Source organism: Lytechinus variegatus, chromosome 12 (assembly GCF_018143015.1).
Source record: "Lytechinus variegatus isolate NC3 chromosome 12, Lvar_3.0, whole genome shotgun sequence".
In the NCBI taxonomy this organism is placed as follows: domain Eukaryota; kingdom Metazoa; phylum Echinodermata; class Echinoidea; order Temnopleuroida; family Toxopneustidae; genus Lytechinus; species Lytechinus variegatus.
In genome coordinates this window covers 9,163,065-9,184,590 of record NC_054751.1, presented here as the reverse complement: position 1 = coordinate 9,184,590, position 21,526 = coordinate 9,163,065, and the positions used below count along the sequence as shown (strand labels likewise).

The following is a 21,526-nucleotide window of genomic DNA, read 5'->3' as shown; positions in this document are numbered from 1 at the left end:
ATAATACACCATCCCTGGCCAACCGCGCATGCGCATGTTTAATAGGATCTGTTCAATTCGTGCAAATCGTTTCTTTTACACGACAGATAAAGAATAGTATGGAGAGGGGCATGGGCGGCATATTACTTATGTGAATATTCAGTTCTGTACCATACAATCCTTATCAAGAAATTTGATAAGGTAGTCTTTACAAAATTACAAAAAAAATATTTGGGGCTCGCAACGATTGAACAAAAGAAAAAGAGATATAGAAACCATTGTACATGAATTTCGTGAATATGAAGCTCGAGATCGAATGGGGTGAACTGTTAGAAAATTATTCTTAAAATAAAAGAAGTTCCTGCGACAGAGTCTCGAGAACACCTGTAATCTTACCAAATTGCGTAATCTTACAGGACATTGGTATTTGGTGTATGGAACCTTACAAATGTCCTTTAATAAAACACCATTTTTCCCTTTTTAAAAAGACCTGTTCTGTTAAATTGCAAAAAAATTTCTGTCTTATAAATTTGTAGATTGATTCTGTTAATGCTTTTGCAAAATCTTCTTTGTTTTTTCTGTAAAATCAGGTTTTTTTTTAACAGTGTAGCATCTGTGATCCTACGAAAAGAAAACTTTTCTTCTGATACATGAAACTTTCTTCGGTTGGGGATGATTAATACAATAATGTTTAAACTTCTATCTACTTTAACAATATAGCTATTTCTGTATCACAATGACAAATCATCATTACAATCATTCGTGTTATCGATAAATGTCACAATTATAACTCTCTCTGAAGAAGGACTAAATTTCATTTCATTACATCAAAAAAATAAACATTACGAAACACAAATCAGACTGTAGCCAATGTTTTGGCTTGATATGGATGGGCAAGGTAAGGTCCAAGAGCCTTTATTGGCCGAATATGGTTGATACAAATGTCTTTATATATCGAAGATAACCTCAACGCAGGATTGATTCTACACTTTGAATGTCTAATTTTCGTCTCTTGCTATTGATCTCAGCTTCGTTGTCAATGTCTGCTTCGACGACCTCGTCGATTTCCACGTCATCGTCGTCATCATCTAAACCATCTCGACTGCCATCATAAGATCGTTCACTTCTCGATGTATCACCGTCTAGATCTCGTGAGTGGTGGTGGTGGTGGTCGCCACCGCGTTCCATGGCGGCAACAGCAGCAGACGCTGCTCCAGCAGCAAGTAGGGAGTGATGGGCGATGGCGTAGTGGTCTGTTGTCGTTGATGGTGTGTGGTGGGTTGAGTCGTGCTTGCGTTTTGCGGCCGCCATCTCTGCAGCATGTTTCTTTCGCCATTTAGTACGTCTGTTTTGGAACCAGACCTGTGTACACAGAATTAAAGAAAAATACATATGTATATTTGTTTTTCACGACGTATCTTAAATAAAACTCGTAAATATGAGGTGACGATAGCAGAAGGTATTATATAAAAAAAAACATTTAACTCTTAATATATCCAAGTATTAGTATACTCATCATTGTATTCAGCTTACGATTTCGAAAATTGAAATACGCCGTTGTTAAAAAAAATAACAACTACAAAAACTTGCCTTTGCTATTTGAATAAAAAAATAAAAAAATAGGAAAGTCACGATATGAGATATATATAGAGAGATGGGGGGAGAACTAAGTTGTTTAGTTAAAGTTGTTAATTCGAGACAGATTATTTTTATGAGCCTCAAAAATAGGACAAGGCAGATTTTAGCCATCATTGCAATTATCAATTACTCTCTGATAAAGATCTATATCTGCATATAGCAATTATTCAATCGGTACTTGCTTATGATACGATTTAGCAAATTCAATAAAATTGTCCGTTTTAATGGTAGCAAATAGGACATTATGGTCTCATAAAGAAAGTCTTTGAAATTGAATAAAATGTTAACAATCTTAGATAAACAGTCTGGGGGTAATAACGTCGTTAACATTTAGTCAAATCCTTAATGGCATAGACATTTGGATGAATCTTGTGTTTTTAGTCAATTTTGTCTGTGATGAAATAGGCTGATTTATAAATCACAACCTGAATTGGGATACATATAAACGTTTAAATAACCTTCAGGAGATAAACAAAATATTCGGGAAAATGTCGTTATAGCCATGATTTATATCTTAGTCGATTTCAAAATTCTGTTTATTTCTTTTAACGATCACATAAACGTATGATGTGAGTCCATTTTATATCTACATACCACTACCGATTTGCATAGACGCCCTAATGTCACATTTTCAGCAACGAATGTCGTAATGTTGTCAATCAATCTTATGAAATGCTAAATGTTTTGGAGCCATGGCAGAAAATGGACAACAATTGCCGAGAAAAACTAATTTATTGGCTAGAACAGGGATATCCATTGGCCAAAGAATGACTTTTCACTTAGCATCGACAATAGATATGGGTACAATTCATTTACTGCATTATTGGGGTACGCGCATGTTACCCATTACCGCATTATCGACTCATTGATGCGTAATGTTTGATGGACATTAAATATGATTGATGGGAAAGTAAACGGTCGTAATTAATAGTTTTGTATAGAATCTTAACATCTGTTAAGGAATGACACTAGAAAGAAGGAGGAGGAAGGGTATCTACAGAGAGGGGTACGAGATCATATATTCCATCTCCACACACACACGCACCTCCGCTCCCATAACCCACGCACGCGCGCGCACCCACACACACACACCCTCACACACTCGTAAATGCACTGGATTACAACGGAAGGGGTAAATAAAACGTAAATAAAATAAGAAAAATATATTGGACGAGCATAATATCTCCTGACACCCACAACACACACACACACACACAATTCCTTTCATATTAGCCGTCTTTACATATCGAAACAGAATAAGACATTTGGTTTTAAAATATTACGTCGAACTGTTATATATTATGTATTTACAATGTTGAATGGTATTTGATATGATGGATGGCGCCATTTGAAAGTATTTTAAACTGGACCAACCTACTCTGCAGTCTTAATCAATCAAATGAAATACGTAAATAATATATCGTAATAATATTGAACATTTTTGAAATATCAAAAAGCAAATTGAATTGTTCTAAAGCATCAAATACAACTCTCCAGTGCCACGGTAAATCGCGATCATCATAATTTCATAGTATTTCTCGCAAAATGTAACTGTGCTCTTTCTCCATGTTGTATGCCGCTCAAAGGAAAGGGTAAGAGACGAGGTTGCGAGATGAAAAAATATATAATTCCGAGAGCTCTTCCCAGCTAAGAAGAATTATAACAACATTCTCATGAGGTGCTAATGAACTACGATGCAATCGAAAGCATGCATGACCAAATGCCGCCTTTTTACATTATCTTGGAGCCAAAGCAAGGAGAGAGCAAGGAGAGAGGTTAGGAGAGAGGTGAGGTGTGTGCGTGTGTGTTGTGAGTATCAGGAGATATTATGCTCGTCCAATATATTTTTCTTATTTTATTTTACGTTTTATTTACCCCTTCCGTTGTAATCCAGTGCATTTACGAGTGTGTGAGGGTGTGTGTGTGTGGGTGCGCGCGCGTGTTCTTCCAAAACAGGAAAAAAATATGTACACAGGCAATTGGTTGAAATGATGGTTCTGATTTCAAATCAATCGTGTAAATGGATTGGAAGGTGTTAAAGAACCTGTTAACACGTTTACGGCTTGTTGGGCATGGACAAGGTGGGATTTCCGTCCAATTTCTCTCAATCGGCGGAGATGTCTTTGATCTGAGGGCCCCGGCATAGCACAGTCAGGTGCGACGAAGCAGTCCCGTGTCTGGTGTAAATTAGGCCCTAATCCGCACACATGGGACGGGAAGAGGTGTTTTTAGGTAGGTACGCTATTTCAACTTTCGAGGAGCCATACCTCAACGTCATTGCAGCGTAAAAAAAACCCGTCAAGATCAGGGACAAGTTGCCATGCAGTTGCAATAAAACCTATAACTTCAGTTGTTGTTTTTTTTATTTGATTCAAAGAGAACCGAATACTATAAGATTAAAAATATGTTGTGACGTGAAAAAAGATCTTGTTCTGATATCTAGTAATGATCGTTGATTTTCATACTTTACATTAAACCTCTCTTCAATCACTTTTTAGTATAAAAATAACATCTTCCTTCTCCCTTTCCATTTCTCTCACTCATCCTGATTACACAAAATAAAACAACCCTTGCACGCACCCTCATACCAACACACGCCCCCCCCCCCTTCTCTCTCCCTTATTGCCCCCTCGCCATATCTCTCTTTACCCCCCCCCCCTTCTCTCTTTCATCCCTCGTCGTCCAACATAGTCAATAAATTCGATGGAGATCATAATTTGGAAGCCTTGGACATCTTGGCAATGAACATGGATCACTGCTTTGTGGATTGACCCCTGCGATTCAAACCACCATCAATAGGTCACAATAAAAGGAGACCTTGGTGCGCCTCTATCAGCGCTCCAAAGCCCCAACGAGGATGCCACAGATCACGTGGGTCATTTCTTCAGTCCCCTTAGAGGAGGGGCGTATCTAGGAATCAATCAGTTTAGGCGCGAAGCAACAATTACAAACGAAATGTTAATAAATTTACATGCTTCTTTTTTAATAATAAAGCAAGAGAAATCGACGAAAATGTGTCAGAAAAACGACGACGAAGAAGAAGAGAAGGAGGAGAAGTAGGAAGAAGAAGAAGATGGTGATGATGATGACGATGATGATGACGAAAAGGGAGAACAACAACTACTACAATAAGACAACTAAGTTTTGAACCAGTCTTCACAAACATCACATTTTAAACGTAAAGATTTGACGACCTCTGCTGCATGGCTGCACATTGATATTGAAAACAGCAAAATATAATTAGCGAATAAGTTACATTTTTTATCGAAAAAAAATTATATTGACGTAGATATTTAATGGTTGTCAGTTTTATAAATGCTGCATCGTTAAAATCAAAACGCAAAAAACAATATTTCGAAAATAATGAGCACGTAGATGGAAAGAGGAAGGAAAATATTTTTTAAAAGAAAAAAAATAGAAAAGGGTAAGTTTATGCCTAGAATGGCTCTCTTGCTTCGCTCGTTTTTTAAAACGTTCGCCGGCGAATTCTTGTAGTATTTTAGAAGAAGTAATTCTAGCAAGTTGTCATTGTTCTATAAATGATATGTTAGCAATGTAACTTAATGTAAGTACCGAATTGAGAGGTAGAATCAGGGCATAATCACATAGTTTGATATATTGCTAAGCTCGCTGATAAAACCTAGGTATAAAGATGGTCAATTTCGGGCAGCAAATCATTGATTCGTCCCATCCCACCCCTTTCCGTACTTTGACGGATTTAGTGTTTATAGTTTTCTTTAAAATTTTCGTTGAATACCTGGCTGATGTTTAATACCGTTTCAACCCGCACTTTCAGACAAGAACTTTGGTTTCATTCTAAAGTTGCAACTAAATGATTTCCAAATTATCAATTTCATAGAACCATGTTGAGTTTCCTGCAAGAATAATCGACAATATTAGCTATGAAACAGATGGGACTACAAAGAGAGATTGTTTCCTCGAAAGCTTTCATCACCAGTAGCAGTAGACGATTCCTCCATTATTTTTCATCGTGAAGAACCCGCGCTTTACCCCTGGGACAATATTCAAGAAACCCTCAAATTCCAACTGAATTATAAGAAAGCAAATGGAGTCATATTAGCCAAACATCGACCGGATATTTAGACTGCCTCGTGCGAGACCACCAAAAGAGCCAAGCGCGTTTAAATCATCGTTGATAGTAACTTCACTTCATCTATTATCGCTCGGAGGTAGCGTAAACGACACCAGCGAAAATGAGCTATTTGTGGAACCAACATTAAGTTGATGAGAGCAAATATTAGGCTTGTTATTTCAAAGACACCATAGAATAGGTTTGGCGAAGGGAATACCCGGTGCGCGTACGTCATCGATGCGCATGTTGCGCGGGGAAATAGTTGCCCGAAGTTACGTTTGATAGATTTGTAATCATGTTGCCAAACGGCTTTGTTTGCATTGCTTTACACATAACGTCGCACGCATCATGTACCGCACCACCAGCCATAATAACGGTACATAGAATGAGGCCAACGCTACGCTGCGGGCTAAGTTGGATGACTTCTTTCCCTCAGCGTCACACATCAGATCCCGGATACCTCCACGAAGAGAAAAACATAAGCGGATTAGATGCTCAGTTGAAAACATCATCAACTATATTTCTTTTCCTTTCTCCCTCTTCAGAGGAAGAGAGAGAGGGAGAACTGAGGAATTTGCTTGAAATTTGAACTGAAACAGTTATCAAATTATGAGGAAGTAATAAAAGCGTCGTTAAGTAGGCGAAGAGTTCACCTCGTCGTAGCGTTCGATGAGGTATAACAACAAGGTCGATGACGAGGACCTGTTCGGCACGCTAACAAGTCGACATCACCTGACCTTACCGGGGTCGTCTCAACCGGGTTACGACTTTCAAAGGACTGGCTTTACACTCCAAACAACGACTCTATTGGTACCTAAGCCCCGTCCCAATCCCTCCTTAGATTATCTTGCAATCTAAGCCAGGCGTACTTCGACAGAGGATTGGTGAGGCCTGCACGCCGGCTGTGGGCAACTGAAAGTCAAGGTGGAAAAAACGGGACATTCTTCCTGTCGTCGTCTCTGTGTTTTTCAAATACCTTTCATGATGAGCTGTGGTACCTAGCCCCTTTCATGTTTACCGCACAATAACACACGCCTGTAATAACGAATGGCATGTTTGAAACAAAAAAGGTATCGTCGTAATACGACTACCAATATTGTTATCAGATGTGGGAACAGTTGAATAATCGTATTGTTTGGGGAGTGGAGGAAAGGTGTGAAAATTCTTGATAAAAGGGAATATTAAGAGGTGATAAATGAATAAAACGTGGTGAGAGGAAGGTATGCTCTGCACACGGCATTATTCCAAATGAGAGCAGGGCTACACGGTCTACAAAACAACCACGAAAACACCCTTTTTACTCCTGGTTCTTGTAGAGGTATATAATGCAGGAATAATATGGTTACTATCAGCACCAGGTGTGAAGTCAAGAAGAAACGTATTTTGTATTTCTCATTTGAAATGAAGATATCATTATCTTGCATCTTGGTCTCAATGAGATGAGCTGTCTTGGCCCTCAAAATGCATTTTGGAAAATATTTTACAAAATATTAATTCTAAGACGAAATGCGATATATAAAACTGTTCATGGTGATGGGTGCTCTCTCAGTAGGAAAACATATAGAGCTTCTGGTCTTTTTAAAACTTAAGTCGACTGATGTAGAATTGTTTGTCGACTTTACTCCGTAAATAATCAAATGTAAAACAAAAAACCTCCCGAAAGTAATTTTAAAGTACAATTATTTGCTACAGCCGCGCCTTTGAGAAGTTACGTTTTCCAGAAGTATCAAATATATTCGGACATTAGAATTTTTTTCAAAGCGGTTGTGTATCCCATAAAGTAAATAATCACAAAATAGTACTTTCTAATAACACTTTCATAACATGTCATAATTCAATTTAAATGGACACATCACTAATCCTCCATAATTTCTCAATGTTTCTCGATTGAAACAAAATAATGACCAATCATTCTTCAAACGGTAGACCTTCAACTGTTCAATAGAAAAAAAGTAAGTGCAAGAAAATATAGAGGGCTTGGGAATGTCAAAGAAACTCGTCCATAATTTCATCACGTCATTTGATGAGGCGCAATGTGAATCAATCGCCACTAGATCCTAGGTGTCATATCCTATTCTAACAGAATCCAATTGACAGTTTGATATGGTGAGCTGTCTTATAAGATGCATAGAGCGGAAGGTCTTCGCACTCTTTGATCGTTGCCCGTCGCGGCGCCACTATTCACCAACCTCTACATCACTTCGTTTTTCAAGTTTAGAGTGAATCTGATAAATCAAGGCCAACAAGGTTACCCTCTCTGTTCTCTCACTTTTCTTTTCTTTTTATCTCCTTTATAGAGAGGGGAAGGGGGGCTGGAAGATCCCTCTCATCCATCCTCACTTTCGCATATCTGAATCGATCCCATCGTAGCCTGCCCCACATCAAAGGCGATTAACTCTACAGAGAGAAGCAAAATCCACCGACGTGCTTTTGTTGGCTTAAGAGTGGCGAAATGATTTCTACAATTTAATTTCCCAAGGTTGATTATTTTTACAAGAAGAAAAGTTGAGTAAACAGTCAGAGAAAGGTTTGCCCCCAAAGGCCCGAATGATACGTAGAGAGGAAGATCTCTACATAGAAAGAGACAGAATATTTTTTCGAAACCATAAAGATAGGAATAGTGTTTTTTTTTCGGATAAGCCTATATACAGTCCAAATTACCTAATTAAGAAAAGAGTATGGTCTCTTTATCGATTTTTAAGGGTAAACTAGGAAAGTTACATTTAAATATTTTTTTGAATATTTTAATTCGATTTGACAGTGTTTTGAAACATGACTACAAGAAAATTTATTTTAAAAAATTACAGAATGTGATTTGCCTCAGACTCAGTAATGAAATTCCCCTTTACTGCATGATAGCAATCCTCCTTTAAAGTGAATAAATGTCACTGCATGCGATGGTGATATTAACTCCCTTTCCAAGAGTAAAAGGTGAACATCTCCATCTAAACTTTATTGATGACTTTCTTGAACCAAAGCACTTTCAGTTGTGCTGTTTTACACGATTTGTGGTGGAAATCAGAGCAAACTGTCATTGAAGTTATCCCTTGAACAATACACCGCCATCCATCAACCCACTTCGGAGCAGTGACTGGTCATCATCATCAGATCATCCTCAGTTCCATCTACTGAAGATGGAACAGAGATGTGGTGTTATCAATGAGAACAGAATCATCACACTGGTACGATAAGGACTTTCTCTCTTTACCCCCATCCTCCCACCCCTCTCTATCTATCTCTTTCTCTCTAACACACACACACATGCACTATTTCTCTGTATCTCACTCTCTCACATAGACCAAGGAATTCCTTTATCAGATTTCCCCCTCTTACTTTCTTTTGAACAACTTACTTATAATAACGACAAGACCGTCTTGGTCATACTTGTTTCATCAATGTTTAGGAATTTAAGGGACGAGATATCAAGGAAGAGATATCAAGGAATCAGTCGTAGGTCTACAGAAAAGCTCGGACAAGTTCAACTTCTCTTGAATTGACCCAGATGAAACGAAATAAATAGAAGCACACAAATAGGTAGTGCTTTGGTACTGATGCAGGAGAGATAAAAACAAAAACTTTAACGCTGAGTAAGCCAGTTAAGATCAGTTTGTATCTTTTCTAAATCTTTATTCCACGGACCAGGAAAACGAACTTGGATAACGACAAGGGTAAGAAATATAGTGACTGGGAAGATTGATCAATCGAAGGTGATTGTCTCTAGCAGTTCCAAATAATGATTTATCTTTTCTTGCTTCTTCTACAACAACCGTCATATGCATACGTAGGGGTAATCAAGAGCGAAATAAAAATTCATAAAATTCGATAAATGCGAAATTTCCCGGTGAAACGTAATGCCGTTCTGTCATTTAAATGGAAATAGTTCAGTCGATCATGTAGCGCAGAGATGCACCCGAAGGACATTGTGTATTCACGAGAAAGACAGAACCAGGGGCATCATTTTCATACAAACGTCCAAATGGAATAGACCATGGGAGAATTGAACTAGATGGAGGCGTTTTCTTGGGGCAGCGCGAACACAATCTTCTATAATGCATCCCGTTTAATTCGAATGGCGGTGATTAAAGGCTAAAGCTGCGCATTGAAACGGCGAGTCCGGATGACTAAATGCTGTTTTTATACGAATTCATATACATTGATGGTTGTCAAGAAGGGCCATTACTACCCGGGGAAAATAACTAATGTTTTCTTAATTATTCTCCGCCTGCTTAAACGGGCTTGGCAGCAATATAAGGGTGTTTTATCAAAGCAATTTGAGAGGAAAGAGAGAGGAATTACAGAAAGAGAAAATACTGAACGTGGCGCCATTTCGCGTGTATTTGCTCATGTGGTTTCTTGGTGTGTATGTTGTGTGTGTACGTTGGACATGTATTTTGAGACTTAGGCAGATGGCGTCTATAACATAACGACAAAATGGCAAGGCTCATGATAGAAATATCCCTAATAGTCGTCATTTCTAAAGCTTAGTTACCATTGTACACATATATACCTTCATTATTTCTCCCTCGCCAATGTAGTTCCTTTTTTAATTCAGCAATATCAGCTATGTTGTTCTGTAGAACACAGGAGATTAATGACTCTTCGCGTTAATTTGTAACGTTGGAAACCATAGAGTGTATCAATTTGTTTTACCAAATAGGTACTTTAACTATTAATCATTCTTTCTTTAAGAAAACAACCGAAGAAAATTTAAGAACACACACATACTAGTAGTACAAACGGGTTATGTTTAATATGGTATGTAGATATATCGGTTTATTTCCAATCCGTCTAATGCAAATTATTCCACTTGCCAACTCGTCTACTATCATTTGGTCTACCATCAGTTCGTCCACTCACCACATGATCTACTTTCATTTAGTCTAGTGCCATTCCGTCTAATAATCAGTTGATCCAATAGCCATTTGGTCAATATACCATTTGGTCTAATTGGACTAAGTGTTAAATATTGTGCAAAATAAATGAAAATGAACTGGGTATTAGACCAACTGGTTATGAGACGAAATGGTCGCAGACGAAGTGATGATTGGACCAAATGGTTAATGGACAAAATGGTTGTTAGACGAAAATGTTGATGGACGGAATGGCATTAGACTAAATGAAAGTAGACCATATGTGGTGAGTGGACGAGTTGGCAGTTGACGAATTGGCAATTTACCGATATATACTTTCTTCCAATTCATCCAACTCGAAAAATTTACTTTTAAGCTAATCAAATAATTTATCAAGTTTAATGTAATGAAACCAGCACACTTTCAAAAAAAATGTTTGTTAATGCATGAGCTTACTGAAGATTGGTTTAAAGCACATCGAAGAAAACAGACAATGTAAACTATATAAAATATATCTCCCTGTATCAATTTAACATCTCATCAGAAATAATGAAATTTAATCAATGTTGTCGCAAGGATAAGAGTATCAGGGTGTTATGTGCGTGAGTACGTTTCCGTGTTTTAATCAATGAATTCTATACAGTCTCACTTATAATCACAGTAGTCAGGTAGTAGTACAAGTAGTAGTAGAAGTAGTAATAGTAGTAGTAGTAGTAGTAGTAGTAGTAGTAGTAGTAGTAGTAGTAGTAGTAGAAGTAATAGTAGTAGTAGTAGTAGTAGTAGTAGTAGTAGTAGTAGTAGTTTTAGTAGTAGTAGAAGTAGTAGTAGTAGTAGTAGTAGAAGTAGTAGTAGCAGCAGTAGTATAGTAGTAGTAGTAGTAGTAGCAGCAGTAGTATAGTAGTAGTAGTAGTAGTAGTAGTAGTAGTAGTAGTAGTAGTAGTAGTAGTAGTAGTAGTAGTAGAAGTAGTAGTAGCAGCAGTAGTATAGTAGTAGTAGTAGTAGTAGCAGCAGTAGTATAGTAGTAGTAGTAGTAGTAGTAGTAGCAGTAGTAGTAGTAGTAGTAGTAGTACTACTAGTACTACTACTAGTAGTAATAGTAGTAGTTGAAGAAGTAGTAGAAGTAGTAGTAGTAGTAGTAGAAGTAGAAGTAGTAGTAGTAGTAGTAGTAGTAGTAGTAGTAGTAGTAGTAGTAGTAGTAGTAGTTGTAGTTTTAGTAGTAGTAGAAGTAGTAGTAGTAGTAGTAGTAGTAGTAGTAGTAGTAGTAGTAGTAGTAGTAGTAGTAGTAGGAGTAGTAGTAGAAGTAGTAGTAGTAGTAGTAGTAGTAGTAGTAGTAGTAGTAGTAATGTAATAGTAGTATTAGTAGTAGTAGTAGTAGTAGTAGTAGTAGTAGTAGTAGTAGTAGTAGTAGTAGTAGTAGTAGAAGTAGTAGTAGTAGAAGTAGTAGTAGTAGTAGTAGTAGTAGTAGTAGTAGTAGTAGTAGTAGTAGTAGTAGTAGTAGTAGTAGCAGTAGTAGTAATTGGCCTATAGGTGCTTCTGTTTTTGTTATTTTTCTTAATCTTGCACTTGTTATGAAGTATATATCAATATTGAGTCTGTTTTATAATTGCATCATACCTTGACTTGACTTTCAGACATTCCGAGTGCGTAGGCCAGTCTAGCTCTCTCTGGACCGGCCAGGTATTTCGTCTGTTCAAAGGTCTTCTCAAGAGCAAAGATCTGTTGGCCGGAGAACGTGGGTCGGGTGTGCTTCTTTTTACCGTCCTTATCGGTAGGAGTGTCTCTCGAACAATGTGAACTCTGAGATGACGATGAAACTGTCAGATAGAAAACAACAAGAAAAGATTAAAACCAGTTAACAGAGGAGGGTTATCAGCAACAACAATGACAATAACAACCTCAAAGAAACAAGGTATATGGAGATTTACTATCAAATGTGCAAAACATCCGTCTTAAGTGGAAAAAGAGCATATGAAATACTGAGGAATAGACCATATATGAATGTATGATAAATGATCTCTTTAATCAAGACTGGTCGTTTTTAATTGAATTGTGCGATGTTTTCCCACCTGTAAATTGCGATGATCGAGCCATTGCAACCGGAGAAGGACACCATTCATAATTTTTATTTATTTTTATTTGTTTATTTATTTTTCATTTTCTCTCTATATATATTTATTGGAGGTCAATGATTCTGCAGTGTGAAACATAGGTTATCAAATGTTATGTTAAGAGGGAATATATATAATACAGATACTTGTACACTGTTGAGGAAAAAAATGATGGGTAAATTTAATACACTTTATTATGCTGCATAAACTTGAAGGCCCAGATGTGCATGTCGCATTTTTTTTACCATGTTTACCCAATAATCATGAGTAATCCTTTACTCAGGTTTATTTTAGTATGGTCATTATTTCAAGGTTTAATATCAGTGCGCTGGTAGTCTGTAACATTATTAAGATAGTACTCTTTGGTACGCCTTTCCCATCCAGGTTTAGTTGGAGTGCATTTGTCAAAATGTCATCATTAAAGATAAATTCCAGTTTTGGTAACGATCTTAAAATGACTTTTTACAGAACCTATTATAATGACCACCCAAGTGTCTGTTTGTATGAATAAAAAATATGTGCCAAAGGATTCTGGAAGAAATTGTGTAATTGCTGAGAAATAAGCAAAATAAGCGCGGATTTGGTCACTTCCGTCGGGTCTTTATTCCAGCAATAATAATACACTGTCCCACGTGTGCCTATCTGTGTTGGTGATCTTCAGTGTGAATATTTTTCGGCGTAGATTTAAAGATTTCACAAAGTTCAGTTTATGTAACTGTACCAGATCTAGACCCTCGATGATATACTGACAATTAAGCCTGGTTTTACAGACTTTCTCATGAAAAAAGTGTTTATTGCAACTACTGGCATTTCTCTTTAAACAGAGTTGAGCACCTTGATTACTATTCCATTGCACAACCTTTCTCTCTTCAACACCCAAAGGCCTGGACGTGTTGATAAGATTGAGATAAATGAGTCCAATTGATTGGCGCTGACACAGATTGCAAAACAACTCATCGATTTGATGACACAATCAACACAGTATCACTCCCCCCGATGGGACGGCATTTGGAGGGGGCCTTGTCAGGGACTGCTCGCACCTTGCTGGTCTGACCAGTTTTACTCTGTATATTTCCTCCCGTGTTTGTTCGGTAACCTGAAATGTTATATTGACGTTGACATGCTTGTTCTTCAATCGCCTTAAAAGACAACAAAATACTTTTAATTAGCCTGTCATCCATACCCTATGGTTGACTCTTCCACTTTCCTGCACTCATACAATATAAAAAACAGGGTTTGTTCATAGTGATTATATCATTATGATTTAGAACCACCATATAAGCTGCGTGTGGTATGCTTGAAAGAACTTTAGTCTGTACACATCAAAACGATGAGCCTACAGAATCACCCACCCCCTCCAAACTCCAATTGTCAACATCCCTCAATCTGCCCATCGTCAACAGATGCTACAGATATCGACTTATAAATGAGGATGGATCACGGCGGCTACATATCAAAGCCGAAGCAGGCAGACAGGGGCGAAAGTTGAAAGGTAAAAAGTCTGGCATTTGACGATACCAGTTGCCCTTATCCTGTATATCCTTCCAGTTTGCATTGACGGATCAACAATTGCAAGAGAAGCGGCTTGATGATTTCCCCCTTTTTTCTTGGTTATTTAACTTGGAGATCTTTTCGGTTCGTTCCGAAATTGTAAACATGAATGATTATGATGAGGTTCGGGGTGAAGACCCACTTGATGGTGGGAGGTATCAGAACGATCATGTATTGGTTGACGAGAATAGTTATTGATATCGACTCTATGGTAATTGGTGGTGGATCTGATGATGATGATGATGATGATGATGACGACGACATGGTAAAGATGACGAAAAGATGATCATGATGACGACGACGCGCTATGCTGACGAAAATCATGAAAATTATGTCGATGGTAATGAATTATGATGAATTGATGATGGTGGATAATGACGATGATGCTAATAAAATAAAATCTTAAATCTAATATTTATGAGCAAATTTACAATTTAAAGAGTCGGCACCCGACCAAAAAGAAAATGTTTGTGTATTTTCTTTTGGATATAAATTAACTTCTTAATCAAATCTTTGTTCCGCATATAGCTTTCTTATATACAATCGTCTCGCGTCAATTTGTAAGATACATGTATATATTTGATAGGTCTTTCTTCATAAAATAAAGCATTATGTGGAAAGGACAATTAATCTTATTAAAGAATTCAAATTTTCATAAAGAAGTCCAACAGTCACTTTCATTATTTTTATGAATAATAAAAAAAAATATCAGAAAATTTCAATATAGCTATCAAGGCTAAGATCAGGAATGGGCTCACTTCTGAGGAAAATCGTAACACGAAGGTACAAGAAGGATGATGGATGCACAAGATTTAGTAATGACGTTACCAGTTACTGAAGCTGTCGGTTAGCTTCTTACCCCCCAAACACTCCCGAACACTGGTGGGACTCTTCGGTACTCGAAGACCAATTGGTTCCTGATTTACTTGATGAGAATTAAGTTAGATTGCAATTTGATGTGTTGTTATTTTCGAGAAAAAGATAGGCCTACCTGTCTTTGAAATGCTGTCATGACATTGATGAAGGGTTTGAGGAATGAGGGTAAATTACACTCAAAGGGCACCGCCCACTGAGTGGGAAACCAGGAGGTATCCTGGTTCTCATCTGATTCGATACCCATACGAAAACGATATTATCGAAAGATTTCTTACTCATTTATTTCACTTGCTTTAATGTGATGTTTTTGCCGTTACTATAAGGATTGGCGTGTATACGTACATGATATCTTTTTGCAAGTATTTGCCGAGTGTTTTAATAGGCCTACACTCTAAATATGTTACTGTACATTGTCAAAGTGTTTTAATCTAAATAAATGTCTTGACCTATTTTCCCTATTTGAAAAATTATAGTAATTTGTTTTTCTTCGAATTTTATACGTATGAATTTGTACCCCTTTTTGTTACAGCTCGGATGAAAATATGGTGATATTTATTATACGCACTCACCTTCAACTTTAAGAAGGAGCAACAGCTTTACGATCTTAGTTGGCTTAGTTTCAACTGTTTCCCAAATTTACATCGCTAAATTTTGCTGAAGTCGTCTAGTGATTACATGCAGCTTTGTACGCGTCATTGAGGACGTGATGTGAGGTTTTTATCAACCCTTGTTGGACCTGAGCAAGCACGACGCCAACCACCAAAACGTTTTACAATCTATGACAACCTTTGTTAATAGTTTATAGTGGGAGGGTAAAGAAAGATGCCTCTATTGGTCTAGATGATGGGTACTCTTTTTAGATAGGAAAACAAATACCTGGCAGGTTGACCGAGCACGTTTTTCTAGTCCTATTTCGTCCCTTACGCATGTAGCTGGAAGGTGTGTTTTTACCATCAGTTTTCTTCCCTGATACGCAATAGCCTGACCCAGCCCTGAACTAAGTTCCCTTGATGAGATTGAGATTCATTTAGTCCAAATTCCATCCTCATAACTTATCCATTTATATTATGATGTGAAAAGGTTGAAAGAAGGACTCCCTTTCACCTCCCAACGCTGACATGGTTGATGTCTACCAGAATAAGGAAATAAAGGCATGGAAACAACATGGTTTGAAAAAAAAAGTGATGTGATTATATATATATATATATATATATATATATATATATATATATATATATATATATATATATATATATTTATATATATATATATATATATATATATGAATATTGTGGTTTTCAAAGCTAGAGTAAACCTCACGAATGAGCTAGTTTGTACAAATGCAACATCGTTTCCAATGGTTCACAAGACATATTAGATTCATCAATATGAGATTTTAAACACCTTAAAGGTAATGTTTTTTTTCAATTCAATTCTTTTTTTATTTCTTTTCCATTCAAAACATAATACAAAGTAATATAAAACAATACAAATCAAATACAATTTTACAGAAGGGCATTCTTACTTCGTAAAAAAAAACAGTATAATATAGAGCATAAATGGATATGGAAATGAGGGGGATCCACTAAAAAGCAAAGCTTGTAAAATTGTGGATCCCCTTGGAAAAGAAGAAATTATAGTCGACTTACTATATGCGTACATGCATGTATTACAGGAAAGAAAAAGAGAAAAAGAAATCATATTGACGGAAACATAAAAACTGAACAAATGCAAACCTTTTCACACAAAGAGGTCTTCGTTGCAAAGGATATGTTGCGCAAGACAGGAAAAAAAACAGAGAGAGGTGATGACAAGACGTAGAAGACAAGACAAAACAAGAGACAGGACAGTACAAGACAACTAGTTTTTAAAAAGGAGTAAAACTAAGAATGGGAAAGGGCTGACCATGAACCAGCTTGATCTGGTGAAATAACAAAGGATATGACTGGACAATATAGATGAAAAAAGATAGAATAAAAGTGAAAAATGTAAGGATTATAATCAAGATAATGAAGTGTTAGTTCCGTTGAGAAGAATTATAGGAATTAAGCAGGATACGTTTGAGTTTACGTTTGAATGAATTCAAGGAGACACTGTCTTTAACATTATTAGCGAGTGAGTTCCAGAATTTAGGACCGTTGAATAGGAATGTATTTTTGGCCAGTAAAGTTCTGTAAAGTGGGATGTGAAGTTCGTCAGAGTGTCTCGTGGGGTAGTTATGATAAAATTGATTTTTAGGGAACATGGCATCAAAAATATGGGGAAGTGCATTATTATTATAACTATACATGAAGTGCCCTAACTGTAGTAAATACAGGTCTTTGACTTTCAACAGTTTACTTTCTAGAAAAAGTGGGTCCGTATGAGAACGGAAACATGTACTATGAATAATACGAAGTGCTTTCTTTTGCAAAAGCAACAATTTATCTAATAAATATTGATTGTTTAACTTTGTGAGCAGCTGAAAAATGATTAAACCAAGATGAAACATGTCTACAAGTGCATGTATTTATAATAAACCCTGAAAACAACCATTATTGAGAATGAAAAGCTAAAACTACAAGGCAAACCCCGATTTTGTAAATAGGCGTCTTATAGACACCTAAATAGTACACATAAGTGTATGGGATAAAATTAAGATGGTGTTTCCGGTCACTTTATATTTCAATTATTGAAGCACTAAATAATTATTTTCGAACGCAATTTTTTCTGGGCTTCATTTTTGTAACATATCACAGACACAGGTGACAAGTATGAACTTCTAGCTCAGATTTTTTAAAAGTCAAACCAATGTTAACCAATCACTTTAATAAAAGTGAATCACAGATGCATTTCCTAATTTTGATGTTTTGAGAAACAAAGAATTGCCGTTTGTTGGTAATTTTAGTATATATATCTTGGGTGACACTCGGTACCTTTGAACAACCATTTGATATTTATCAGCTGATTATACTTAGAATTTGAATTGTACTTCATTAGCATGTATATGGAATAATCACAATATGAAAACACTCTTTTACATGGCTGCAGTCATAAGAGAAAGAAATCTTTTCGATTTGACATTCGTTCTTTCAACAATGAGAACGGTGTCTGGATAAGGACACTGTTCGGCTTTCACGTTCCAAAACAAATAATAATAGTTTAATATTCATAATGACCCCCTCTAGCAGACTGAACTTGGCAGGACCTTACAGCTGTAACACCCCCAAGCACCAAATGGTATTTACCTCAAAAAATTTCTCAAGATGGGTGGGCTATGCTTAATGTGTATGTAAGTAACCGACATTGACAAAAATGCCCTACAACTTGATAACCTCTAAAACGGTATATCGTAAGGTGTGCTGGTATCAAACAGAAAAGGAATTCATTAATGTCTGAGAAAAGAAAACCAAATCTCCTCATTTCTTAATGACCATAGCAGCGATTCCAAACAAAAGGGTTTTGTCCTTTCTCTCAATTTATAAATATAAATCTAGGGAACCGGGAGCCGATGATTAAATATTGTATAGCGCTCATATTCCATGAAAAAAATTTGGGGATTTCTATTTCGATTCTATTAAAAGTCTGCAGACTGTAGAACAATACATGCCATAAAAAGAAAAGAAAAGACACGATTATGACATCGTAGTCTGGGGGAAAAGTGGATAATAAAAACTAATATAAAAAAACATATTTTGGTACCGCTAGCACGTTCTTGACATATGAAAGGAGTAAAATAAGCGAATGTTTCCGACAAACATGAACTATGTATTTTAAAAATCAAATTAAGTTTAAAAATGCTAAAATTTAATTGTGTAAAGACAATTTTCCACTATTCATGTTTTGGCACCTCTACTATATATATATTCATAAATATGAATATATATATGAATATATATATGAATATATATATATATATATACATATATATATATATATATATATATATATATATATGAATATATATATGAATATATATATGAATATATATATGAATATATATATATATATATACATATATATATATATATATATATATATATATATATATATATATATATATATATATATATATGTGTATATATATATATATATATATAAATATATATATATATATACATCTTTCTATCTTTCCATCCATCATATCCATCCTTCTATCTATCTATCTATCTATCGATCTATCCATTTATCCATCCATCCATCTATCCGTCTTTTATATAAAACATTATACATTTTGCTTGCAACTTCGTTTCAACCATTAGTTGGAGTTGGAACCAACTTATGTGTTGAATAAAATAATTCTATCTATCTATATATGGCTATAACTATCTGTCTAACTATCTATCCATCCATCCATTCATCCATCCATCCATCTATCTATATATCTATCTATCCATCCATCCATCAATCTATCTATCTATTTTTCCATCTATATACATAGATATAATATATATAATATAAATATATATATATACATATATATATATATATATATATATATATATATATGTATATATATATATTCATATATATATATATATATATATATATATATATTCATATTTATATTCATGGCTTCTCAGACATTAAAGACTACCTGATTCGTTAACAATGCTGTGAAGATGGAGGGATAAACCAAAAGTTTACAGTGTCATTCAAACGAAAATGATTACGAAGTGAACTTCCATCTGAAGCTAAAAACGCCCATAGCGAACAGTTTCTAAAATCATTTTGCAGAGATGTTGTGTAGTGCACTCACGGGAATCATCGATTTGTGGAGTATGTTTTCTCCTGTTTGTTCAATACTTCCATCGACAGGAAAAAAGATTAATAAGTCATTTTCGGATGAAGTAATGGGCCTACAGCCGTGGAGAAACTGGTTCTTTGACATCATTATATTGAAATTATATCAAAGGTTCAAAAGTCAAATCCTCTCCTGAGTGAAATGGCCGGCAACACGTACCATTTCTTATTTGTTTGTTTGCCATCCAAAATAATACGTCTAATAAAAAGACTTTCGTAAAGAATCACCATTCATCCGTATCACCTTTTGCAGATTCGAAAACCAGCAAAATAAACACAAATTTACAACGGAGCAGTCTGAAAGATAAAATGTTAAACACAGGAAGATCTCAGTGAGCTAACGTACATAATTAGATTCCTTGTCGTTGAAATGACAGGTAAACTCCCATAAATGGAAGGGTGTCACACAAATCAATGGCTGGTTTGATGTAAAAACATTTAAATTGGGACAATGGCCCTCGTGCGTACTGCGAGAGGGCTTCAATATGATCGTCAGATGATAAGTAAGGTAACTAATTTGCCAAAGTGTGGTGGAACGAAAACAAAAATCTAAATGAAAATATACATCTCCCTCTCTCCTTTAAGCAAATCCGTTTCCAATTCGCCACTGTTTGCGTTTGTAAAGCCTATTCTGCTTTATACATCGTCTGCATGCACAAAACCGGATTGAAACTTTGATAAACAAGGGGGTCTTCACACAAAGTCTAAAGCACATGAACGAGAAGGCTTTCTGTATACAAGTCATTGTAGGCTTTATCTTCAAACCCCTTTAAATGGAGTGAAGGGTCCCCACAGCAGACTACTTAAAATGTGTTAACACAAATTTGAGGGCAAACTTTAGTGGCCCCACCTAACAAATAGTGACTTAAAACCAAATGTATAATACTGTTTTCTGAAAAGGCTGGATGATATTAAGACAAATAAATCGCTCATAACCTGACATAAGGACCAGATTTTATTTTGTTCAGTCCATTAACACGTAGGAAGTTGTATTCCAGACATTTGACCCACAAAACCACTTTCATCAATGCAAAGTATTGTGGAGTATTCTTGACAGCTTTGCAGAATAACACATTCACTGGGGTCGTGCTAAAGGGGACAGGGGTGGCCCCCTCTCCGCCGTGTTTTACAATCGATTTTTTAAAAAGGTGGAGAAAATGAGCGAAATGTTTAGGTTGCATAACTTCAGAATTCTATTTTCTATTTTAGAATGTAGTCCAAGTAAACTTATTTGTGGGTTACACACTACACTTACATGAATTAGTATAAACCCATCAATCGGCTATGAATAGTGACCACTGAATTTGGATTTGTTTTTCATTTAAATGTTGAATATTTAGCCCTAAACAGTGGCGGATCCAGAGGGGGGCACCCCGGGCGCGCCCCCCCCCCCTATTTTCGCCGGATTTTTTTTTTTTGATGGTTATATTTACTGGATTGGTACAATGTAGTCAATTTCAAGGGCTAGATCTAGTCAAAACTATATTTTAACTTACGCTCATGGCCTTTGTGTTCGCACAAATGCACCTCTGTCATACTGTATTGCAATATGTAAATTCCGGAATTCCAGGGCGCGCAAGTCGATTTGTTGGAAAGTTGCACCACTTGTAATCGGGAGTTGCAGTGCAGTGACCAGTGTGAAGATGTTG

General features: G+C 36.2%; 1 protein-coding gene across 1 annotated transcript in view; it reads right to left on the bottom strand.

Moving 5' to 3' along the window:
- Window positions 1–423: 423 nt before the first annotated feature.
- LOC121425731 (homeobox protein Nkx-6.2-like) overlaps window positions 424–21,526 on the bottom strand; it is a 33,824-nt gene continuing 12,721 nt past the window's right edge. Inside the window, exons 2-3 of the mRNA XM_041621905.1 lie at window positions 12,175–12,374; window positions 424–1,341 (exon numbers count right to left, since the gene is read on the bottom strand). Coding sequence (XP_041477839.1) covers window positions 946–1,341; window positions 12,175–12,374 — 596 coding nt within the window. The 3' untranslated portion in view covers window positions 424–945. The remainder of the gene's footprint in view (window positions 1,342–12,174; window positions 12,375–21,526) is intronic.